Source organism: Aquarana catesbeiana, linkage group LG02 (genome assembly GCF_042186555.1).
Source record: "Aquarana catesbeiana isolate 2022-GZ linkage group LG02, ASM4218655v1, whole genome shotgun sequence".
NCBI classification, from domain to species: Eukaryota; Metazoa; Chordata; class Amphibia; order Anura; family Ranidae; genus Aquarana; species Aquarana catesbeiana.
In genome coordinates, this window is record NC_133325.1 from 183,430,891 (window position 1) to 183,457,273 (window position 26,383).

Here is a 26,383-nt window from a genome sequence, read left to right on the forward strand (position 1 = left end):
TTTTTTTTTTTTAATTCTGCACGTGCAGAAAAATACCAATTGATCTGCCAGGAATCAAGTTTGCTCCTAGTAACCTCTTCAAGCCTGACATGTTGCCTTTGCTACACTGAAATCCCAAGCAGTGTTGTTGGCTCTGCTTTGTAGACTGCAGAATTCTTGCGTATCTCCATTTCCACATGCATACATTGATATCTTTTCTAGCAAACAATGTTGCTGCCTTGATTCCCAAGAGCCTACCTACATCCAGTGTGTAGCGGAAGGGCTCTTGGGAGATGTAGTTTTCATCAGTAGAGGCAGACATCCCATCAACTGTTATTGAATAGTGATGTTAAAGGGAGTAATAAAACGGTTTCTCCCTACAAGAACAAAGTAACAAAAAAAAAAGAATGCCCTTGTTGGGGTGAGAGAAGTTTTGGGGATAAATCTAGGCCATACCTGGGCATACACTTTTTAAAGCCCAGTCAGATTGTATGAACAACCTCCAATTTCATAGTCTCACCTCTACTCTCCTGTTGCAGCAATTGTGCAGGGTGTTTGAATATGTCTGTGCAGTTCACAAAGCTGGGAAACCACAAAACAAAATTCCCTCAGTGGGTGGCCCTGTTGGACTCCTCCCACTCAACATTCCTCAATTGAAAAGACGAAGGAGCTGGGTGGAATATTCCAAACTGATCAGCGCCTGCATCCAGTCGCATTTAGGCACTGTTTGCGTATTTTGACAGTGGGCAGGGTCTGCTGTCAAATAACTATCTTCTCAGTGAGGGCAGTTTATCAAAACTGGAGCAATGCAGAAGCTTTTTGTTTGTTAGGCACAACTGCTACAGATTCTATTTTTATTCCTGGTTCATATTAAAGTGGTTGTAAACCCTAGAAAAAAAAAAAAGCCTGCAAGATAAAAGCATAATGAGCTAGTATGCATACCATACTAGCTCATTATGAATTACTTACCTGAGATCGAAGCCCTCCGCAGCGGTCCTCGCTCCCCGCTCCGGCGGCCGACATTGGAGTTACTTCCAGGATATTGCGGGCTCTGGCGCTGTGATTGGCCATAGCCACCGGTAATGGCACAGTCTAACCGAAGCAACGGCACTTACGTGCCATTGCTTCAGTGCGCATGTGCCGATGATGTTGGCACATTGCTAATACAGGGGATTGCACAGTTTAGGAGATATCCAGTGTAGCTACAGGTAAGCCTAATAATAGGCAAAAAGTGGTTGTAAAGGGTTTACAACTACTTTAATGCGATGAGGGACACTGCATTCCTGTTCAAATCGCATGCAATTCTTTGCAGTACGATTTCAGCCTATTCATTTTGTATGGCTCAAATCGCACTGCACCCGCACGAAAAAGGTGCATGCACCTTTTTTTGCCTCACTGGAATCTGAGTGCATGGGTGTTCAGTCAATCGCACTGCGTTTTGCGACCCGTTTTTGGGGTGTCATTAACCTAAAACCTAAAGCATTGTCATTAACCTGAAGCACAAGTTTGAAAAAAAAACCACAATATTTTTTACTTTTTGGTACAATAAATATGCCAATTTAAAAAAAAAAAAAAATTTTCCTCATTTTAGGCCAATATGTATTCTTCTACATATATTTGGTAAAAAAAAAATCGCTATAAGCGTTTATTGATTTGGTTTGCGCAAAAGTTATAGCGTCTACAAAATATAGGATAGTTTTATGGCATTTTTATTATTATTATTATTATTATTATATATATTTTTTTTTTTTTTTTTTTTTACTATATAATGGCGGTGATCTGCGTTTTTTTTTTTTTTTTTTAAATCGTAACTGCGACATTGCAGCGGACATATCGGACACTTTTGACACTATTTTGGGACCATTCACATTTATACAGCGATCAGTGCTATACAAATGCATTGATTACTGTATAAATGTAACTGGCAGAGAAGGGGTTAAGACTAGGGGGCGATCATGGGGTTAATTGTGTTACCTAGGGAGTGATCCTAACTGTAGGGCGAGGGGAAGAGATCGGTGTTCCTCTGTACTGGGAACACATGATCGGTCTCCTCTCACCTGACAGGATGTGGATCTGTGTGTTTACACGCACAGATGCACGGTCCTGCTCTGTTAATGGGCAATCGCAGGTGCCCACACATTGGCTCCCGAGTGACGCGGCGGGGGAGCGCGCGTCACCCCCCCCCAGACGGCCAGGAAGCCCAGGACGTCATATGACGCCCGCCCAGGATGAGAGATCCCTCCTGCGGACATCATATGACTGGCTGGGATGGGAAGTGGTTAAAGCATGTTAAATAGCACAGTGCTTGTGCCATGCCATTTGTCACCTTTGTATGATGTGAAATACCTGGCTGATCCTGCCTGTTCCTGTGTCCCCCTGTGTCTGCTGACCACGATAATCATGGCTCCTGATCCAGGATACTGTGGTCAGATTACGTGCTTCTGCCGTCATGCTGTCTGCTCTCTCCTCTGTCTCTCCCCCTCCCTCCTAGCCTGTTAGTTCTGATGCCTGTGTGTGAAAGCGAACTCCTCCAGCCCCTCCCCCCTACTGCTCTTCCCTGTCACTTGAAATACCTTGCATCCCCTCTGTTTTATCAAGAGCCTAACTACTAGATATCCCTTCTTTTAAACCTCTAATTGTAAATTCCTTATATCACAGTGGTCACATGACATTCCTCTGCTGGCTGGTGTTCTGTCGAGAAATGCCCCCCATCGAATAGTGCCCGCGCATGCGCAGGACGGAGCCACACTTCAGCTGATTTGCCAATCAGCTGGAGTGACGTGACCAGGGCGCAAGTGCACATCGTAGGAGGCATCTCTCGATGGGAGATACCATTTCACGGCCACAATTGAAACCTATACAAACAGCAGGGGGGAGACTGTAGTTCTCACATTGTGCCTTGCTGTTGCGGGGCAGCTTTACAGTGTGCTGATGGTCTGGTTTTGTCTGTGTTGCAGGGCGGGTTTGATGTGTTGAACGGACGGTTTTCTCCTGTCGAGAGACCTCCCACGATGTGCTCATGCGCCCTGGTTACATCAGCCCAGCTGATTGGCAAATCAGCTGTTGTGTACAGTGCGTGCGCAGTACATACTGAGCACTATTCGATGGGGGGCACTTCTCGACAGAACAGCGGCTGATGTCAGAGGGGTTATCTCTGCCCTTCCCTTTGCATTCTTCTTCCGAGCAGAGGAAAGATGCTGACAACAAGTTATTGCTGTGAGATAAGGTACTTGCGATTAGAATTTAAAAAAAACGGACACATAGTGCTATAGCTCTTGATAAAACAGAGGGGGTGGCAGTGTTTTATCAACCTGACTTTACAACCACTTTAACATTTGATACCTGCAGTGGTTCGCTTGAATGGAGTGCGATTGTGATGCAGTGAAGGAAACATACAGGAATTGCTGCAAATCCTGCACCGCATCAGTGTGAACCAGGACTAAATGACCATAACAAGCTGGCGATAGACGCTGATTGGGTACTATGCACAGATGCTGATTATTGTGTCTGCTCCAGCTTTGATAAATTGCTCCATTGTTCTTCTTCAGTCTCGATCTGACTGACAAACTGAACCAGACTGAGCTCCAATTGTAATGAGCTTTTGCACACAGGCGCATAAACAAGCGCTGTGCATTCCTCAGTAAAAAAAATAAATAGAAAAATCTGCTTCTTTGGTCGGTAATTTACACCTCAAGTGCGCAAATGCCCATTTGCATGTCGTGCAGAAAGAACTCGAGAATAAGTTTCCACGCATTTGCGCAAAAGTTCAAACGCATGTACGTGAAAATACGTGCAAATACATACCAAAAAAAACAGTCTGAAAAAGTAGATGCTCAAACAGAAGTATCATGTGCAAAAGGCGTTACAGGGCTCTTCAGCGTTTATTTTTAAAATAATAACTTTATGCAAATCTGGAAAAAAAAAGTGATTGATTAAAACAGGTTTATGTCCTAAAATGTAAAAAAAAAGTGTATGTATGTGTGTATATAACAACTCCAAATCCCCAAAAAGTTGGAACGCTGTGTAAAATCTACATAAACAATGCAATTATTTGCAAATCTCATAAACCCATATTTTATTCACAATAGAAAATGGGTAACATATACACAACACTGTAAATATCTGGGAATTGGGAAGGCCAGTTGCTGGAGTTTTGGGAGATGATGTCCCATTTTTGCCTTGTTTTTATGTTGTGTTTACAAAGAGTCCCAATTTTTTTTTTTTTTTTTTAATTGAGGTTGTATTATAGCTTTTCTTGTATTAAAGTGTATAAAGTTAAAACATTTTATTTTAGTTTTGGATTGATTAGGTAAGGGTTGGAACCCTTGTCAGGTTTTTATTGCTGTCTGTGTCTCTGCTGGGGAAGTTCATCCTCAATATTGGTCCCCGGTGACCATTGTCTCAAGTAGAACAATCATAAAGGAACAGAAGATGAAGGGAAGCAATTTGGTAGCCTCTAAGGATGGGGGGGTCCTTGCTTTCGGAGGGATCTCATCTCACTTCCTGTTGGTATCTCTGGGACAGGTAATGATTGGAAATCTGCCTGATGGGATGCAGACAGCAGAAAAAAAGGGTCTTAACCTTTCTCTCCTCTAGCCAAAGCTGAAAAAAAAATGTTATATGCACCCTAGTTAAACTTGCTTAGCCCTAATGATTACATAAAGAAAGTACATTTGTAAAACTCCATCTGCTGCTGTGAGTCACAAGACAAACTGGGGAAATGAAAATATGTCACTGAACTTTTATATGATTTCCAGCTACTCCATGCAAGAGATGTATGAAGTGGTGTCCAATGTGGAAGAGTACAAACTATTCGTACCGTGGTGTAAAAAGTCTACTGTTGTCTCCAAGCGCACAGGATATGCAAAAGCACAGCTGGAAGTTGGGTTTCCACCCATCCTGGAGAAATACACATCCATTCTTACACTAGTGCGCCCTCATCTAGTAAAAGTAAGTGAATTCATAATGTGCACATCACTGTCCATTAAAAATCCAGTCCAGTAAAAATTTACAAGGATGACTAATCCTATCCATGCCTTTATTTGAGTAGGTCTTATTCTACATTTTATTCGGAGTCTGTGAGGTTAGAGTAGATACCACTTGTTGCTCTATTACAGAACACAGTCTGATAAAGTCATTAGTAAGAAAGTAGTCTGTGACCAGGGGATCTGGATCCCACATTTTGACAACCTCTAGTGGACAGTCATACCCCAAAGTATCAGACTTTCTTTAGCATACATCATGGGACACAGAGCCATAGTTAACTTAATGGGTATATAGGGCACCTTCAGGTGATGTACACTGGCATACCCAATATAGGAAGTTCACTCCCTATATAACCTCTCCTCCTTCCCGGAGTACCTCGATTTTTTTGCCAGTGTCTAAGGTGTTTTTCACGAGCGAAGATGTGCTCTGAAGAGCTCCAAGCTGGAGGGATCCCTGATGGATTTAAACAGCCTTCATAGACCGGATCCATCCAAAGTGCCACTGAGGCCAAGGTGGATGGTACCTGGGCCTCGCTTAAGAACGAGGTTTTTGCCTCTAACACCTCTTTGTAGGGCTGGACCCCAGGGCCCGGGACTTTTTTGGTCATGCTACATTACCTAAAGTTTTTCCTGAGGGGTGCCATACAGGTCCATGGGAGCGGAACCCCTATAATAGGGACCCGGTCCTTGAAGGTTTGCTAAACGCAGCCCGCCGTGATGGGTGAAGTTGGGATCTGTCTGTTACAGCAGTATCCTGCAGCGAGGAAAAGGTGAGGGAAGAAGCCTAGGAACTGTAAAAAGTCCACCTATGCTTTTTTTTCTTACATAAGTAAAATGTTGTCATGCCTAAGCTCTCCACTAGAGGGAGTAAATGCAAACCTTAGTACGTTGCTTCTCAGTCAGCTCAGAAGTCCCAGCTAAACAGCATGTGTGTGGTCTCAGCAAGCCAGGGTGGATCCTCATCCAGAACATTTCCCCCTGGGGGAGGGAGTTACAACTGTAGCTTGTATACCCCACCCTACACCCCCCCCCCCCCCTTGGGGGATGCGGCTGAATCGGCTTTTCATTTAGAGTTTATTCTTCTATTCCCCACAGAAAGTTTGAAACTTCCCACCTCCCAGCCCTTCTATACCTCCCCTCTTGCTCAAGAAGCGTGTCAATGCCGTCCACGGACTAGGGCTAATTAAAACAGGGGGGACATTGATTGACGGAGAGGACGTGGCTTACGGGCGTGGCTAAGGCGCGGCGCCATGTGTGGGACGTAAGTACACGAGGAGCACACGCCACAGGCGCTGGGGACAGAGAGGCTCACAGCTGCAGCGGACACACAGGACATGAGCACTGAGGGCACGTAAGGGATGCAGGCATTTCCAGTACAGGAAATAACATTGATAACCACTAAAGCTGAACTTTATTAGCATTGTCTTTTGCTAAACTATTTTGCTCAACGAGTTGTGCATTTACTTAGTGCCTCTGTTTTTTTGTGCTCAGCACTATGGCTCCCAAAAGACACCCCAAAGGTACCAAAAATGTCACCCCCAGGCACTGGGAACTCCAGTTGTGTCTCCACACTGTCATCCTCGCCTGAGATACCAGATATGGCAAGCCAGGGTCAGTCATTGGGACCAATTGGTGGTGCAACTGCTTCTCACATTTCAGCCTCTGTATTCGTGACTGAAGATGCATTTTCCTCCACCCTGCAGAGCCTAGAAGGAAGATTAGCGACTTTATTCGCATCCGCTATCCAAAAGGATAGGAAGCGTGTTAAATCCCCCTCCCCCACCTCAGACCCCTTACCAAGGGAACAGTGGGTAGAGGATGAGGGGTTACCCTCAGGTGATCAGGATGAAGGGCAAACTGATTACTACTCTGCGGAGGAAACAACGGTAAATGAACCTTTTTCAGCCTCGCAATCTGGGAAATTGCTGATACAATCTCTTAAGGCCCGTACACACGATCGGACTTTTTGACAACAGACATGCAAATTAGCTGTTTTGGAGCAACATCCGACCGTGTGTACGCTCCATCGGACAAACTTCTTCTGTTTCCAGAGTTCCGGGCCACCACTAGCAAAAGAGCGGCAGAAGATAGCGGAGGAGCCGGCAGAAGAGGTCAAACACCGGAAGAAGACCCACGAAGTCGGAAGAAGACCCCCGGAGCTGTCTAATTACTATAAAGAACTTTTTTTTTTGACACTTTTTTTCCCTAGGTGAATGGGTAGGTACCCCATACTCATTCACATAGGGTGGGGGGGCCCCTTATTAAAGAGGGCCCCTGGATTCCGATAAGCCCCTCACCCGCAGACCCCAACAACCAACGGCCAGGGTTGTCGGGAAGAGGCCCTTGTCCTCATCAACATGGAGACAAGGTGCTTTGGGGTGGGGAGGGCAGGGCGCCCCCCCTCCCCCAAAGCACCCACCCCCCATGTTGAGGGCATGCGGCCTGGTACGTTTCAGGAGGGGGGGGGCGCTCGCTCGTCCCCACTCCCTTTCCTGACCGGCCGGGCTGCGTGCTCGGATAAGTTCCCTTTAAAATCCATACAATACCTGGCATGCCGGATCCCCGCACCAGTGTGAACCCGGCTCCCAAGAGAAGCGGCGAGATTGACACAGTATCAGACAACAATACAGAAGTTGACCAAAGGGTGGAGGTAAAGAGCTGAAAAACCACGTGAATTGGTGAAAGTTGGCTGAAAAAGTTGTGCCGTGTGTATGCAATAAAAACTTATGGCCAACACCCTTTGTACAAAAATCCAAGGGAAAGTTTGTACAAAGTCCTATCGTGTGTATGAGACTTTAGAGAGATTGTTTGTGCCTCTTTCAAGCTACCTCTAGCAGAGTCAGCTGATAGTTCTGTTTCTTTTTTAGGTTCCTTAAAACCTTCACAACCTTTTCATGCGTTTCCTGTACATGCATTATTAGAAAAGCTTATTTATACTGAATGGGATCACCCAGATAAGCATTTTCTCCCTCCAAAGAGATTCACAGCACTCTATCCCATGGAGGAGAAATTCACCAAAAGATGGAAGGTACCAGCAGTTGACGCTGCAATTTCTAGTGTGAATAATAGCCTAACTTGTCCAGTAGACAATGCACAAATGCTTAAAGATCCAACTGATAAAAGATTGGTGCGGTTACTCAGCCTGCAGTTGCAGCAATAGGCATCTGTCAGTCCCTAAGGGACCAGTTTAGACAGGCCCTTAAAGAGGTCCTTGCACAACAGGCCCGCGATTTGGCCGAACTACCAAAGGCGCTATGTTTTGCCATAGACGCCATGAAAGATTCTATTCACCAGGTGTCCATCTTGCGCTTGTGCTGGTACACATGTGTAGGACCCTGTGGTTAAAAAAACGGTCAGCTGAAGCACCTTGCCAAAGGCTCCTGACTAGTTTCCCTTTTCATGGGGGTCGACTATTTGGGGAGAATTTGGACAAATACATCCAAACGATTTCCAGTGGGAAGAGTACTCTTTTGCCAGTCAAAAGAAAGTGTAAACGTCCTTCATTTAAACGGACCCTTTCCCCTGTGCCAGGGGCATCCGTCTCTAGGCAGTGGTGATGGCCTCCCCTGTCAAAGGAAAGCCTAAGGGTCAGGCCCAGGCACAGAAGAAGACCTGGGGCCGGAAATCTGCAAAGCAGAATACTAAAGCCTCATTATGAACAGGCGCTCCCCCCCCCCCCCTCACCAGAGTGGGAGGGAAGACTTCTGCAATACTCAGAAGTTTGGCAAGAGGAAATTCAGGACAGATGGGTCATCTAGGATACAAACTAGAATTTCGGGAGTTTCCACCGTCTCGTTTTCTGAGATCAAATGTTCCCAAAGATCCAGGGAAAAGGAAATCTCTGTTTCAGGCATTAGACCGATTACTAGCTCAGGGGATGATCATACAGATCCCCACAGAAGCGCAAGGTTTGGGGTTTTATTCAAACCTCTTTACGGTACCAAAACCGAATGGAGATGTCAGACCCATTCTAGATCTAAAAAATCGAAATCGGTTCCTGAAGATCTGCTGCTTTCGCATGGAGTCGATCAGGTCAGTAGTTTCTATCCTACAAGGAGGAGAATTTCTGGCGTCTATCGACATCAGGGATTCATATCTGCATGTCCCTATATTTCCCGCTCGCCAAAGGTTTCTGCGGTACAAAGTGGAACAGAAGCCCTTCGGGCTAGCCACAGCACCCTGGGTGTTCACAAAAGTACTTGCCCCACCTCTAGCCAGGTTAAGGGCACAGGGCATAAAAGTCTTGGCGTACCTAGATGATCTATTGCTAATAGACCAATCAGTGGCTCGTTTGGAGCAAAGTGTACACATTGCAACCAATTACCTGAAAAGTCTGGGTTGGATTCTCAATCTAGAGAAGTCTTCCTTAAGACCGCTGAAAAAGCTAGTGTATTTGGGTCTGATCATAGATACAGCCCAGAAAAAGGTGTTCTTGCCTCAGGCAAAAATTAACTCCATAAGAAAGTGCGGATGGTCAGGTCGAAAGGAGATCCCTCCATTCGCCTTTGCATGAGGTTGTTAGGAAAGATGGTGGCTTCATTCAAAGCAGTTCCCTATGCCCAGTTCCATTCGAGACTGTTGAAAAACAGTATTCTATCTGCTTGGAACAAAATGATCCAAGCTTTAGACTTGCCAATGCGGCTGCCCCCAAGGGTGACCCAAAGCCTCCATTGGTTATTTTCCCAGAGTCTGCTAAAAGGAAAATTCTTCAGACCAGTTATCTGGAAAGTGCTAACGACAGACGCCAGCCTTTCAGGCTGGGGAGCAGTTCTAGAGAAGACAACTGTCCAGGGACGGGAACCGAAAGAGCCTTACCTATCAATATCCTAGAGATTTGGGCACTGCGTCTGGCTCTGAAGGCCTGGACTTCCAGGTTACGGGATTGTCCTGTCAGGATCCAATCCGACAATGCCACAGCGGTGGCCTATATCAATCACCAAGGGGGCACCAAGAGTCTGGCAGCGCAGAGGTGAACCATATTCTAACTTGGGAAGAAAGGAATGTTACGTGCCTGCCGGCAGTCTTCTTTCCGTGAGTATAGAATTGGCGGGCGGATTACCTAAGTCGCCAGCAGTTATTCCCGGGGGAATGGTCTCTTCACCCCGACATTTTTCGGGGTGTTTGTCAAAGATGGGGGACTTCGGACGTAGATCTTCTAGCGTCCAGATTCAATATGAAGTTAGTCAACTTTGTGTCCAGGACAAGGGATCCTCTCGAATACGGAACAGAGCGTTGGTGACCCTGTGGGATCAGTTCTCACTGATCTATGCTTTTCCCCCTCTTCAGTTACTACTTCGACTTCTTTTGCAGAATCAAGCTGGAAAGAAAGCCAGTAATTTTGGTAGCACCAGCATGGCCCAGAAGTTCATGGTATGCAGAAATCCGTAAAGATGGCAGTGGAGGATCCATGGTCCCTTCCACTACGGCCAGACCTACTCTCACAGGGGCCGATATTCCATCCTACATTACGAACGCTAAATTTAACGGCTTGGCTATTGAAATCCACATTCTGAAGAAACGTGGGCTTTCCGGGTCAGTTATCTCTAATGCAAGGAAGCCAGCTTCCAGAACTATATATTAGAGTCTGGAGGGCTTATGTTTCCTGGTGTGACTCCAAGGGTTGGCATCCTCGGAGATATATCATAGGCAGAATTCTTGCCTTTTTACAATTGGGGGTAGAGATGAAGTTGGCCTTGAGTACTATTAAAGGCCAAGTCTCAGCTTTATCGGTCTTATTTCAAAGACCGCTTGCTACACATTCTTTAGTCAGGGGTTTTATGCAAGGGGTGATGCGGATTAATCCGCCAGTTAGATCACCTTTGAACCCTTGGGACTTGAACTTAATTTTGTCAGTGTTACAAAAACAGCCATTTGAACCGAAACAGCATATTCCCTTAGTCCTTCTGACAAGGAAGCTGGTGTTCTTGGTTACTATATCCTCAGCAAGGAGGGTTTCGCAGTTGGCTGCTCTTTCTTGTAAAGAGCCATACTTGATTATTCATGAGGACAGTGGTGTTAGGTTTTCACCTGAACCAAGATATTGTCCTGCCATCCTTTTTTTTTTTTTTCCAAAACCATGTTCCAGGGAAGAAAAGTCACTACATTGTCTTGATGTGGTGAGAGCGGTCAAATTTAAAGACTGCTGCTCAGATTCGGAAGACTGATGTCGTCTTTCTTAGGACCCTCTGGCAGAATAAATGACAGGCAGCGTCGAAATCCACTGTCGCTAACTGGATTTGGCAAGTTATAATTCAGACTTATGATTAAGGGATAAGATTCCCCCTTCTCAAGTCAAAGTGCACTCTACCTCTAAGGAGGAGTCCTTCCAGGAGTACCTCAGTTTTTGTAGCAAAGCAAGATATCTAAACCCTAAAAAGAGGGGAGGGACCTCTGTGTCCCATGATGTACTCCAAGAAAAGTATTTTACAGGTAAGCTGTTATAAAAATCCTATTTTCTTTATCGAACATCATGGGACACAGAGCCATAGTTATTAACTTAATGGGACGTCCCATAGCAATTCTATTTGAGGGGTTATATAGGGAGTGAATTTCCTGTATTGGGTATACCAGTGTCCATCACCTGAAGGTGCCTATATACCCATTAAGTTAATAACTATGGCTCTGTGTCCCATGATGTACTCCAGGAAAATGATTTTACAGGTAAGCTGTTATAAAAATCCAATTTTTTTGGTTTTATTTTAAACCTATTATTATTATTATTGGGTGTGTATAATGTACAGTGGTCCATTTCATTTCTCTGAACTCAGTAGTCAGAGGTAATACAAGTTCTTTTAACCGCTTGCTGCCCGCCATCATATTGACGGGCAGGCGGCTCGGCTCTTGTTCTGGGCGGGCGTCATATGGCGTCCATCCATTTAAACAGGGAATGCACGTGATTGTATGCACGTATCCCTGTACCTTCGGTGGCGGCATGTCACTGACACACCGCTCGCCACCGAGGGGGGGTGAACAGCAATTGGGCATGGCTGTTTACCACGTGATCGGCCGTGAATGAAATATAGGAAATAGGAATAAAATGAGATGTGAAATTTATGCTCCTAGAACACCTGAAGGTACCACTTCAATGTTGGGCCTCTGTATGTGGCCAGGCTGTGTAAAAGTCTCACACGTGGTATCGCCATACTCTGGAAGAGTAGCAGAATGTATTTTGGGGTGTAATTTGTTGTATGCATATGCTGTGTTTGATAAATAACCTGATAATATGACATTATTTTTTTTTTTTTTTTACAAAAGAATCTTCATTTTGCAAAGAATTGTGGGAAATAATTACAACTTAAAAACTCACCATGCTACTTACTTAATACCTTGGAATGTCTACATTCTAAAAAGGGGTCATTTGGGGGGTATTTGTACTTTCCTGGCTTGTTAGTGTCTCAAGAAATGAGATTGAGATTCACCTGATGTACTGAAGGCCTGATCAGATGTGATCAATTTTCAGTGATTGGCACCATAGTTTGTAGACTCTATAACTTTCACAAAGACCAAATAATATACACTAATTTGGGTTATTTTTACCAAAGATATGTAGCAGTATAAATTTTGGCCAAAATTTAAGAAGAAAAATTACTAATTGGCAAAATTTTATGACAGAAACAAAGAAAAAAAGGCTTTTTTTTCACAAAATGTACAGTCTTTTATTTATAGCACAAAAAATTAAAAAACCACTAGTGATTAAATACCACCAAAAGAAAGCTCTATTTGTGTGAAAAAAGGACGCAAATTTCATATGGGTACAGTGTTGCGTGACTGAGTAATTGTCATTCAAAGTGTGAGAGCGCTGAAAGCTGAAAATTGGTCTGGGCAGGAAGGGGGTGTAGGTGTAAGTGCCCTGTATTGAGCTTTATATATAGAGGACAAAAACAATCAGCCATTGGCACCACATCCCGTAAAGAAATGCACAAAAGAAAAGGGGTTGGGGTAAAATTACCCCAGGGACTTTAAAGGTGCGTAAATATTATAGTAATTGGAGTAAAGAAGTATGTATGCAAAAGTCTATCCTTACAAAAATGTATTATATTTAATACATATTATCAAAAGTTAAAAACAGGTTTCACAATGTCCATATCTGGCTTTACAGAGACAATAAAAAAAGAAAACCACTTGGTAGATACCACTCGACATGTTTCGCTCTTTATAAGCTTCATCAGGAGTTCTGGTAAATATGCGGTATACTAGGAATGACAAACACAAAGTAAATATCACATATTTATGAGAATTATAAGTAAAATCACACGGATAGAATAATTACTGCATACATATATAGCAAAATTTAATCAGAGAGTCTCGTAAAGGTACTGAAATCATAACCAATTGATCAATAAGAAATTAAATAAATTCAACACAAAAGAAACAATTGAATCAATATATAATCATGATAAAGCCTATCTTACCAAGCCAAATAATACATACAGGTAAAACAATTGTTGTAGTTTTAATGAACGCGATGAATGGCATTCACAATATTGGATGGGTCTCCTCTGCCTGGGCCTCCCACATGGTTGGTCACAGAGGGGCTAAGTATAAATATATCCTTGCTGGAAATAAAAATAAATAAATATTGATTACAAAAAATGGTCTGCAGAGCACTCAGGATTGAATATCCAGAGGTCAAGCATAAAATTACCTTAGGTTGAATCAAATGTAGATTGCTTAAGGCTATTAAAGCCTTATTGCAACATGAAAACAGGCGCTTCACGTCTCCCTAATGAGAGATTTAGCAATAACTGGTACTTAGCAAATCGCAGACAACAAAGGAATGTTGAAGGATATATGTACACTGTAAAGAGAAACAATGTAAGAAATCCATATCAATAAGGTATGCTGACCACAGCAGTGAATCGCTTTAGTGACAAGCAGAGTCAGTGTGTGGAAGCAGTTACCTGAAAACGAAGTGTAGGCAAGCATGCAGTGGAGGGGAGAGAGAGACACAGCCTCCCCTGTTCGCAGAAGAGCCCCCAACAGAGAGTAGCAGCCAATTGCCGCATACTTATAGTCCCTCCATCCCGGCGGCGTCTGACGTCACCGCCAGCATGCAGACATACATTGAGGCATTCCACGTATGGGCACATAGATCGGGGCAAAGATGAGAGTGTAGCGGCATGACGTGGGATACGTCAATGCCGGTACCGCGCATGCGCCGAGGATCATGACGCTGGCTGTACATGTATCCATAGTGCGCATGCGTCGGAACAAAAAACAAGGAAGTCACAGAAAGGCCGGTGTCGCCATTTTGGAAGAGGGAAGGAGAATAAATGGTATATATAAATCCCCCCTCGAGGCCAATATCATTATTCTAAGGGAAGAAAAAGAGCGGATGAGATACATTCTTGTCTCCTATATAAATAGTGTATGAACTAATGTCATTGAAATCGGTCTCAATATTATAAATACCAAAATAACCATGCTGGTAAAGAATGAATGTATCCCACGTCATGCCGCTACACTCTCATCTTCGCGTTGATTCAACCTAAGGTAATTTTATGCTTGACCTCTGGATATTCAATCCTGAGTGCTCTGCAGACCATTTTTTGTAATCAATATTTTTTTTATTTTTAATTTCCAGCAAGGATATATTTATACTTAGCCCCTCTGTGACCAACCATGTGGGAGGCCCAGGCAGAGGAGACCCATCCAATTTTGTGAATGCCATTCATCGCGTTCATTAAACTACAATTGTTTTACCTTTTATGTATTATTTGGCTTGGTAAGATAGTCTTTATCATGATTATTTATTGATTCAATTGTTTCTTTTGGTTGTGTTGAATTTATTTCATTTCTTATTGGTTATGATTTCAGTACCTTTATGAGATTCTCTGATTAAATTTTGCTATATATGTATGCAGTAATTATTCTATCCGTGTGATTTTATTTATAATTCTCATAATATGTGATATTTACTTTGTGTTTCTCATTCCTAGTATACCACATTTACCAGAATTCCTGATGAAGCTCATAAAGAGCGAAACATGTCGAGTGGTATCTACTAAGTGGTTTTCTTGTTTGTCTCTGTAAAGCCAGATATGGACATGTGAAACCTGTTTTTAACTTTTGATAATATGTATTAAATATAATAAATACATTTTTGTTAGGATAGACTTTTGCATGCATACTACTTTACTCCAATTACTATTATATTTACGCACCTTTAAAGTCCCTGGGGTAATTTTACCCCATCCCCTTTTCTTTTGTGCCCTGTATTGAGGTGGTTAAGGACAGTTGTTAATAGTTGGTCTGTTGCAAATAATTCTTACATGCACATAAACGCATGCTCATACATGTATAGATTACTAACAGTGGGGGCTCGTTTAAGACTGACAGAAATCTGCATGTGTGTTGACCCAAAAAGAATTGATGCAGTTAAATAAGGGATTCCCTGGCACCCAGCATCCCTGTAAAATTAAGCTGTCGCCATGGATGTCCAAGTCTGTTGAATACTGGGTTGCCTATTGGAAAGAAGCCTTCGGTGGCCTAATCTGCCAGTGTATGGTCAACTACGGGCAACATCGCAGTGAAGTGGGGCACCCTTAGTATTATACACATTTTTTATAGCGCCAACAGTTTGCGCAGCGTTTTACAACACGAGGGCAAACATTACAGTTACCTTAAAATTTGGTACAAGAGGAATCAGAGGGCCCTGCTCGTTAGAGCTTACAATCTAAAACATGTACACAAATGTTTCCGTTTTGTACTATGTTGCTAGCTTTGTGAATGTGTTAGTTTGAAATCAACTTTTTCTTTTCTTTTCTTTTCTTTTTTCTTTTCTTTTCTTTTCTTTCTTCTTCCATCACTGTTGAACTAATTGCCTGGCTGTGATGCTCTGATCCAGTGACTTCAATACTTTGTTGGCTGCTGGCCAGGAACAAGTATGCAGATCAAAACTTCTCACTTCACTAGCTGTCTTTTTGATCTAGTATAGAGACGATACTAAAAAATATTTAAGTCCAAAAATGTCCTTGACAACCAGCTATTAAATATATATATTTTTTTTTCCCAAAATGGGTCAATAATGGCATCCTACATGTTATTTAAGTGTTCATATAATACAGTATCCCTTTTAACATATGTGGTAATATGTATGGGTATTAAAACATACACAGCCACACTGAAATGTTAATTAAAATGAGTTAAAACAATGTTTTGTAACTGTAGTAGTGCACATATGCCCTTGCTATCTATCTTATCACCAAATTTGCAAAATATCCAGGGATGCCCTACTGACTACACCCACAAAAACCACACCCTGGTTTGTATTCACAACCTCAAATTCATGCCCCATTTGTAACCCTTCTCTCAAACAATAGGTCACAGACTTTTGGAGTAAGAAGCAAACATTCAAAGTATAAGAACAAAATGCCTTGGGCACTGAGTAGAGAAATGATGTAGGGTGCCTCAGCAGATTGGATAAGGCCAGATTGAGATAACAGTGTAAGGGAAGTGGTATGGTTGAATAAAACGTTAGCCTACTCTGCACCAAGAGTAAGTAATACACTATGTGCAGCAGTCAGTAGTGTGTAATGCCCAGGGTGTGGGGGGTGGGCATATGTAAGGCCAAAGGTGCAGGAGTATACTTTCATACAGCTCCCTAGAATCAGACCCCAAGTTGACTTTATCCTAACATTATAGTATAGGACACAGGCTGAATATTCATAGACCCTGGGTTATAGGCTCCTGCCTTCAGATGATTAGACACTACCAAAGCCATTGGACACACCCCTTCGGTGAATACCAATAACCTTACCGCACTCTGTGGGACCTCAGTTTTATGCTAGTGTCATTTAAGTGATGGACCTCTTCTCCCTTAGGAAAAAGTTTCTATGCTTAACTAGTTCTTTCTTTAATTTCTTCAATCTACCCTTCAAGCAGCCTCTTCACAGTCTTCTACTACAGCAATAGAAGCAACCTTGGTGAAACCTTGGGAACTCGATTCTGTGTGGGTGCTCACCTCAGCACACAGTGCAGTGTTTGTAGTTAATTGCAGGGTGCTATACAGATCCAGGATCCTAGACCCTGAAGTCCCCTCCAGGGGTATGCTCACCATGACAGGCAAAGCCTGGACCCACACAGGGACCAGCAACATATGAAACGTTAAGACAGGTTCAAATTGTTAACTGATTAAAGCAGTTCTTCACTGCATCTGAACACTACAAACCAAAAACACTATTTAATTCATTTTTAATTTTTAAAGCAAACTCGCCCATCCACCCATGTCTCCACACTCTCTATTTTGTTGAGAAATCACTTTTTAGCATTTCTGCTGTGGCCATCTTTAGTAAGGACAAATGTTTCATTCATGTAGCATTTACTTCCTGGAATCTATCTGCCCTTAGCTCTCCTCCCCACCTGAAGACTCCTAAGATGTACGACAACATTTTGCCTAGGCAAGAAACCAGGAACTAACTGAAGAAATGTAATAAAAAAAAAAAAAGTTTAAAACAAGTAAATATGATATATTTTCCTATCTATTTTCTAATTCTGGCAGCATGAGGATTAAAAATATTCATTGTTGGTTGGGAGAGTGAAGTTCCACTTTAATATAGCCCTATAGCAAGTATGAGACTTAATCCATACTACTTGCAGTACACTTATTAATCGTTTTTACGATTTAAAACTATCAGAAAACCGGGGAGTTTATTTGACCCAATTTGATTATTACGTGTTCAAACATTTTAAACTTGATAGTAAAAATTCCACTATTCAGAGCTTTGTCTCAGGTGGATGACTAGGTGTTACATCACATCTCAGGTCACACTATCGGCACCTACTTCTGCCCAGAGCCCTTATAAGGTACAAATACACTTCCTCCTGCCTTTTTGCCATTAAGACTTCACTACAGGATGGTTGACACTTGGGTTGCTATGGTATGCTTTTCTGGACATGCTTATCCTATTTCTGCACCCTACTCGGGGAATAACCTCTGATCACAATGGCAGAAATTGAGCGCATGGGAATTGTGGCAAAAGCTCAGGAAAACTGTTGCTCTGCCGATAGGATGCAAGCGCTCAAACCACTCAGAGTGGTTTAGAGCAGGACCCTGTTTTAACACCAATATCCATCTGATTCTAGCTTTATCTCGGGCATGCAGCCAGCAGACTATCTGACCAAGGCAGACATCTCTGCAACTATGTCAGAATTTTCAGGACAGCTCACTTTCCTAATACAGCCATCACTGTCCAGAGCCCAAGAGGTCCAGGCTTCTTCACCACCTTCTCTAGCTGGAGTTGGAAATGGAGCAAGAGGTAGATGTAAAGTTTTAAAGAAAACCTGGAGGAGGTGTTAGCGATAACCGCAGAAGATCTCGTACCGCCAGCCTCTTGTACACTTAATGCTATGGCTTAATGCAATATGCCTGCCAATGTGGATATGCTCAATTCTACTGTGTGCGAAAGCTTCAGTAGTCAGTCTTGATTCTTCCCAGTTTTGCCAGGCCCCAAGGAGGAATAAGAGACCTGCAAGGCTTAAAAAGACCTTCCTAATTAATGAACAAATAGAATGGGCAGTTTATAATGTTTTGGTTTCTCCTGAAAAGGTTTTCATCCCTCTGAGCAGTGGCTGCTGGTGCTCAAAATTTTGGGGGACGCAAACTAACTAAAAAATTCTGAAAAATACTGAAAAAAACCATCAAGTGCAGCCCTTGTTCCCCTTCATATGCAGCCACTTGTGCCCCTTCATATGCAGCCACTGTGACCCTGCCTGCCCGCTCGCTGACTGCCCGACACTTACCCCATCTTGGCGGTGGATCAGGCAGCGGGTAATGGCGGCGAGTTGTGGCATGGTGAGATGAGCAGTAGGTCAGGTGGCGGCTCCTGTGTCCTCCCATTTGTCTCTTCTTCCTTCCTGCTAGGAATCCAATCGGTACGCCTGTGCCTCCAGCCAATCAGGCGACGGGTATTAGACCTGCACCTCCTGATTGGCTGAGAGGCGGTTCAGTGTTAGAAAAGCGAATGTTTATTCGCTTTTCTAACACACCTGGGTGGGCTCCGAGCGCAATGCTCTGCGCTCCGAGTCCACCTTTTTTGAAGCCTATTAGAGCCTATGGCTCTAATCAGGTGCTTCACAAATACACACCCGCCGATGTAATTCAGGGGACACACGCCTGAATAGGGGGTGGCTACAGCGGCCATGGATAGATTTATGCTATGCATGAATCTATTCATTCTACACAGAGGGGGCAGCCACTGCCTCCGAGAATCATTGCGGCGTTATATCCAGTGGAAAAAGTATTCACTACTTTTGTTATTTTTAACTTAAAAAAAACCCCAAAAAAAACATGTCTTCCTTACCTGCCCTGTGCAGTGGTTTTGCACAGAGCAGCCCAGATTCTCCTCTTCTCGTGTCCCTCTTCGCTGCTCCTGGCCCCTCCCTTTTGTTGAGTGTCCCCATAGCAAGCAGCTTGCTATGGGGGCACCCAAGCTGAGCGACGGCTCCCTGTGTCCATTCAGACACTAAGGCCCCGCCCCCTTTCTCTCCTCATTGGCTGACTAACTTTGATGCACAGCAGCGGGAGCCAATGGCATTGCACTGCTATCTCAGCCAATGAGGAGGGGAGTCTCGGGCGGCCGAGACACTGCTGCAACATTGCTGAATCTAGATGGGCACAGTAAAGTACTAGGGGGGCTGCTGCACACAGAAGGCTTTTTATTTTAATGCATAGAATGCATTAAGATAAAAACAATCTTCTGCCTTTACAACCCCTTTAAGGAATCTGCAGAGAGAACATTTTAGATGCTTTTAAGCGCTGTCTTTACTCTTGCAGGTGCAGACCTGGAGCATGTTAGAGTTACGCCCTAAATATGGGTGTTACGTGGCATGCTGCAAAAGGTGAACTTTTCCTTTTCAAGGTTACCGAGTGCCTACACAATCTTTGTCTGAAAGATTCGTCTCCCTCACAACTGTCTTCAAACGTCCAAGGACTATCTAAAATCTCCAGGAATTCAGTTGGGTGATCAACTTCCAAAATTCTGCTCTCCAGCCATCCCTGTGTCTGGAATATTTAGGCCTTATCCTAGACCTAGATACACCCCAAGCAAGTTTTTCTTCTGCCAAACAAGCTATCTCTAAGGTCTCGAACCTTAATATCCAAAAAGGCATCCCTCCTGTGAGATTCTCTGCACGTGTTCTAGGCCTCATGGTTGCCTCATTCAAAGCTGTTCCCTTTGCTTAGTTCTACTCAAGTTCCTCTTCTCTGTTCTTTTTGTTACTTTGCATTGCTTGCTAAAAAAAAACTAGGTTTTAAGAAGTGGAGTTGGGTTATAGGGGTATTCCCAAGGGGGCGTGTTCAACCATCTGAAGATCGCATATTATAACCAGGGTCTATAAATATCCAGCTGTTCTGTATTCCAAGATCAGGAATTTACAGATAAGACAAAGTGTTTCTTTCTAACTGACCAGCTTCACTGCACATGTGCAAATTTTGTGTGTGATCAAACTCCTGGCAGACATGTGAGAGTCAGTTTTGTATATAATATTGGTAACCTAGATTGGGTGTATATTGCTGTCATCTATTACTATTTTGAGGTCACATTGGTGTGTGTGAAAGATCTGAATATTTATATTGGGTACATGCAGACGCAACTCTGCTGTTGCGTAATATCGTCTCTTCTGTTCGTAAACCTAAATTAGTCACTGCCAGGCTGGATACACTCCAGATGGTTTTCTTTTAAAAGGTAAGGTAGATTTCAAGGTCAAAAGACATGAGAAGAGAACATATTACTAAAGATTACTTCAGGCCAGGAAAGTTACAGCTGGGGAATAATCACTTTAAACAAGATTTTTGATTTTTTTTTTTTTTTGTATGTGCAGCCTGACAGGAAGGGAGGAATAAACACAATTATTTTTATTAGTACAATATGGGAAGGCTGAAAACCCCACCAGCTTTGTTGCATATCTTATCTAATTTCCGTTCTTGTAAAATGGTTGCCACTGAGATACGGGTTCTAATCCTTACCTACCTGTTCTATCCAAAACTAAACAAGTTATGGCTGGGCATGCACGTAAAGTGCAAGTAAAGCCACAGGCTGCCAAATAAAAAAATCATCCTTTTACAGTTACACTTGAATATTACAATAGAATAGTTATCCAACAAATGCCTGAAAAATAAATTTTAATCAGTGATTTATGAGCTCATCTGTGAATACTTTCTGTCCTCTGTGATCTGAGCACTGGGGGCGAGGGGGCTCAGAGCCTAGTATTGATGGTCTGCTTTTGCAGGACTGCTGAGAGAACAAATTACATCAAGGCTCTATGAAAGGGCCACTGTCAGTAGCTTTGATCCACCCTTTGAGAATATGCTGCCTGTGACAGAGGCAGTAGGGTGCATCAAGGGACACAGTAAGCCATAGACATGGCATTTTTTCCCCCACTGATCTAGAGTATGCAAATTGTGGGGGCGACACTGCAGAGTCTAGACGCGCCTGCATTTAGTTGCCACAAGGCAGGCAGAATGAGTCACTCACAGGAACAACAGATATTTTCAACATTAAAGAAAGCACACACTTATTAAATTGTATTTGGGAGACTTATGTGTGTTTAAATGTTCATATTGCCTAGATGAATACCACAAATAATTAGTATGTTTTTTTTGTTTTTTTTTTTATTTATAGGCTATCTGTACAGATGGTCGACTTTTCAACCATTTGGAAACCATTTGGCGTTTTAGTCCTGGCATCCCTGGCTATCCTCGCACCTGCACTGTAGACTTTTCGGTATGTTATATTACTATAATTATAATCTTATTGAACTGGACAACACTGTTTTCAAAGTCCTTTTATTTAAGGATCACGCTAAGCAGCCAGTCTGGTTATTGTTTGTTCTGTGGCGTTGGAAGATCTCTGAAGTGAAGATGGCTATACATTTGCTAATTCTACCCTTATTAGCCATTGTACTCCTCTTTTGAGGACTGGGCCATTTAGGGCTAACCAAGTGGAGTGATAACAAGTGATTTTGATGTCAAAAGCATTTTCTGTTGCTCACATAGATTCTTCAACTGTAAGACAGAAAACCGATCCATCTCTCCTTATTGATAGACAGCAGCACACCAAAAGATCAGCTTGCACACATGCCACCAATTACATTTTTTTGGGGGGCCACACAGACCCTGATAAAGGGGTCCTCCACATCTCCAAAATGCTGTTGGTGGTATGTTGTGTAAGCAAAGTTCTGCATTACTTGCTGCAGATCTTTTGGTGTGCTGGCATCTATCTTTGCTTTTGTCTGCAGTGCCACTGATTCTGCACACTCGCTCTTTCCTCATGGCCTGTGATTATGTGCAGTGTGAAGTCTCCTATTCTTCTCATTAAAGCCTGTGTGCGCACCACTTCTTACCATGGGACAAGTCACATGTGCTGGGGCCAAATTTGTTTCCCTTTTCTGTTACGAATTCTCCATATATACTTGAAAGTTCTTAAAGGATAAGTTCACCTTGTCTCTTCCGTATTCTGTGTGAGAGCCGAGCTCCTCCTCTCCTGCCTGTGTAATTCTGTTCCCTGCAGCTGCTCCAGTGCTTAAAAAGTAAAGAAACCTATATTAATTACTTTGATCCTCTCGGTTTTAGATCCCGGTTCAGTACAATGTGTGCATTTTCCTAAAATGATAATGCTTAATACCTTATTTGCAGTGCTCTGCTATGCAATCATGTGACCTCCCTCTGTCCGCTTGCATTCATCAGAGGGGAATCTCGGCCCCTCCCACTGTACTCACATTGGGAAGGAAAGCAGAGGCAGGTCACATGACAGGACAGCAGAGCTCTGCAAAGAAGGTATTAAGCATTAAAATTTTAGGAAAACGCACACACTGGTACTGAACAGGGAGATGTATATAAATAGATTAAAATTAAGTGAAATAAGTAATTAAAACTTTGAGTACCTGGTGTAATGGGTTACGCACATGTTGCCCAACACAGTCGGGCACATTATCACACAAGAACAAAGCCATTTGCCTTATGTCCTCTTGCTTCAGTTCACATTAAAGTGCTGTCGGTGTAGACTTAACAAAAAGTAGAACATTGCATTGTTGTGCAGCACATTCTGGTACACTGTAATACATTTCCATGCCATTGAAGTAAAAAAATACATTTACTAATAAAAAGCACTGCATTGCTTGTTAATGACACACGAGCTGTGGTGTGAATGGGTCTCAAAGAATGTTTCTTTTACTACCCATGTACCTAGGTAGGAAGACGCACTACTGCCTACAAGGGGGGCTCCAAGTGCCCTACAATAAGTGCCAAAGGGCTGCAGTTTGGGCATTGAGGAGTAGATCTCAGTGTTCTGCTGTTCTAGACTAATATGGAATGTTTATGAATTTTATTTTCCGTTAATACAGTTTTTTTTTTTTTTTTAAATCAGATCTTTTTTTTATTAAAAAATAAGATTCCATTGAATACAGTAAATCAAGTTGTTACATTTCAGCACATAGTTTAAATTCAATGTCATAGTACATGGGAACAACCAATATTAATGTTACATGGTCAAATACATCCTGACATTCCTCATAATGCACTTATCAATCGTTATCTCTGAGTTATATGCATTTGTGCGATGCATTTGTTATAATTATGATTTTTGCAGATCATTATTTGTTCTATATAACTTCTATTAGTCATTTTCCAATTACTTTTTGTATTGTTCCCTTTCCTTCTTTTACTTTCCGCTGGACCCAACGGGGTCAACAATACCTATTATTAGATTAGGCAAACTATGTACATATTGGCCTCTGCATTGCCCATCTGCCACCTCACATTTGTTTCAGTTACAGACGTCACACGTACAATATAAGATTTTCCATCTCTAGATCAATATCATTGTATCCTGTTCCATATTATTTTCTATGTTGGTGTTCCTACTGTATGGACTCTGCCACCCAAAATTCTATTATGGACCAAGCTCAATGGTGCTAGTCCAGGTGTGTCTAGCCAGGGATCCCATATATTTACAAATTTGTTTGGACAGCCTCTATGCTTATATGTGAGTTGTTCTCTGATTAGAGCATCATTTACTGCCACAGTCCATTCCGTTACTGTAGGGCTCATTGTGGATAGCCATTTTCTGGCAATAAGCTTCCTAGCTAAGAATAGTGCCCTTAAAATGGCAGTGTACGTATGAGGAGTGTACTGTTCTTCATCCAACCATCCTAGTAAACAAAGTTTAGGGTCATTTATAAGTTTGATATTCCATATACTGTTAATAGTGTTTATCACTGAGGCCCAATACCTCTGTAACTTCGGACATTTCCACAACATATGAATAAGTGTACCGTTGTCAATAAGACAGCGAGGACATAGTGGATCATCTCTCCTGTGCCATTTATGTAGTTTTTCAGGTGTGTGATATGTACGGTGAATAATAAATAATTGAGTGAGCTTTTGAGAGGGGCACAGGGACACCTTAAGTACATTCTCTAGAATGTTACTCCATTCCTCATCTGAGATTTCCCCTATGTCCTCTCTCCAGCCCCCCCTACAGCCCAAAGTCATTGCCCTAGATACATGGTTAATAAGGGAACCATATATAGCGGAGATTTGTCCCTTCCGGGATGATGACGTAACTAGTTGTGTAAGCACCCCAGTTTTAACCAGTTCCCATTTGGATGTTTTGCTTTGTGCTGTTATGGCATGTCTAAGTTGTAAATACTGATAAAATGAGGTGTTTGGCAAATTAAATTCTGAGCGTATTGATTGGAAATCTCGTAAAACCCCCCTATAATACAATTGTGGAATGTATTGAACTCCCTTCTTCCCCCAGTTAGAGAAATTCTCCAACTTGCCAAGTTCCGGGTAATTACGATTATTCCATATTCGTGACCAGTTTGTATATCCGTCATATTGGAGATGTTGCTTTGTTTTGTTCCAAACTTTGTCAATGAGTATTAGCGTGGGGAGCTGTATCAGCGCTCCCAACTCGCCTGCCTCTATGCACTCCACAAGACCATCACAAGATAGTTGTGTACTCACAATGTTCCGAATAGGATCAGAAGACTCAGGGTGGAGCCAGCCCGTTAAATGTTGCAATTGAGCCGCTATAAAATAATAAAATGGGTTTGGGACCGCCAATCCACCCGAGTCCCTCATCTCCTGTAATGTTTCTAGTTTAATTCTTGGGACTTGTCCCCTCCAAATCAGTGCTCGGAATAGAGTATTACATCTGCGGAACACATGGATAGGGATCCAAATAGGGGCATTGTGCAGTGCATAAAGTAGTTGTGGGCTCCAAATCATTTTGATTAGATTGCACCTACCAACTACAGAGAGCGGAAGCCGGATCCAGCTGACAAGCTTTTCTTTGAATTTTTTGAGGAGTGGGTCTATATTTAGTTTTATATATTGATTCAAATTAGGGTGTATGATTATGCCTAAATATTTAAATTTATTCACCACTTTAATTTGTTCGGCTATTTGAGGAAGGGGTCCTACTAATGGGTCTATGGGCAGTATTGTCGATTTATCCCAATTTATTTTAAATCCGGAAAATTTTCCGAACCTCCCAATCAGTTCCATAATTTTAATCAGAGAAGTGGATGTGTCGCCTAAGAATAAGAGGGCATCATCTGCATATAATGCAATTTTTTCTTCCGTTTCTCCCCGCCTAAAGCCTACTATTTCTGTGTTTCCCCTTATAGCCGCCGCCAGTGGTTCAACAGCCAGAGCGAAAAGTAAAGGCGACAGAGGGCAGCCCTGTCGGGTTCCCCTGTATAAATCAAATGATGATGATAAGGTGTTATTGATTCTGATACAGGCCCTAGGTGATTTATATAGCAGCTTGATCCAAGAGATTATGGTGTCCCCAAGATCGAACTTCGCCAATACTTTCCATAGGTATTCCCACTCCACACTATCAAATGCCTTAGCGGCATCTAACGATAGTATAGCTCTTTGTCCCTGATTATCTGTGGGGATTTGCATGTTAAGAAAGAGACGTCTTAGATTATTTGCCGTGGACCTATTTGGTATGAAACCGGCCTGATCCGGGTGTACCAGTTTAGACACCACTTTGGAAATCCTCATGGCAATAATTTTTGTAAAAAGTTTCAGATCCGTATTCAAAAGTGAAATGGGTCTGTATGATTCTGGTTGATCCGGTTCTTTCCCCGGTTTTAAAATTACCACTACCACCGCCTCATACATAGATCCCGGCAAAGAATCAGCTTTAATTGCTTCTGTGAGTGTGTGTAGTAATTCTGGCAAGAGTATTCCTCCAAACTTTTTATATAGTTCGATCGGTATACCGTCGCTACCTGGAGCTTTTGAATTGGGGAACGTGGCCATAGCAAGTTGTATTTCTTCTAGGGAGAGAGGAGCATTTAGAAGTTTTTTATCTAAACTCTGGAGTTTGGGCAGTGTAATGGATTCCAAAAACTGTGTCAGCTCTTCCTCTAAGTAAGAAACTTTGGAGGAATATAAATCCTGA

At 42.6% G+C, this 26,383-nt stretch overlaps 1 protein-coding gene across 1 annotated transcript in view; it reads left to right on the top strand.

Annotated features, from left to right (window-relative positions):
- Nucleotides 1-26,383, top strand: part of COQ10A (coenzyme Q10A) — a 67,738-nt gene that overhangs the window by 33,089 nt on the left and 8,266 nt on the right. The window contains exons 3-4 of the mRNA XM_073614003.1: nt 4,737-4,929; nt 21,584-21,685. Of these exons, the coding sequence (XP_073470104.1) occupies nt 4,737-4,929; nt 21,584-21,685 (295 nt within the window). The remainder of the gene's footprint in view (nt 1-4,736; nt 4,930-21,583; nt 21,686-26,383) is intronic.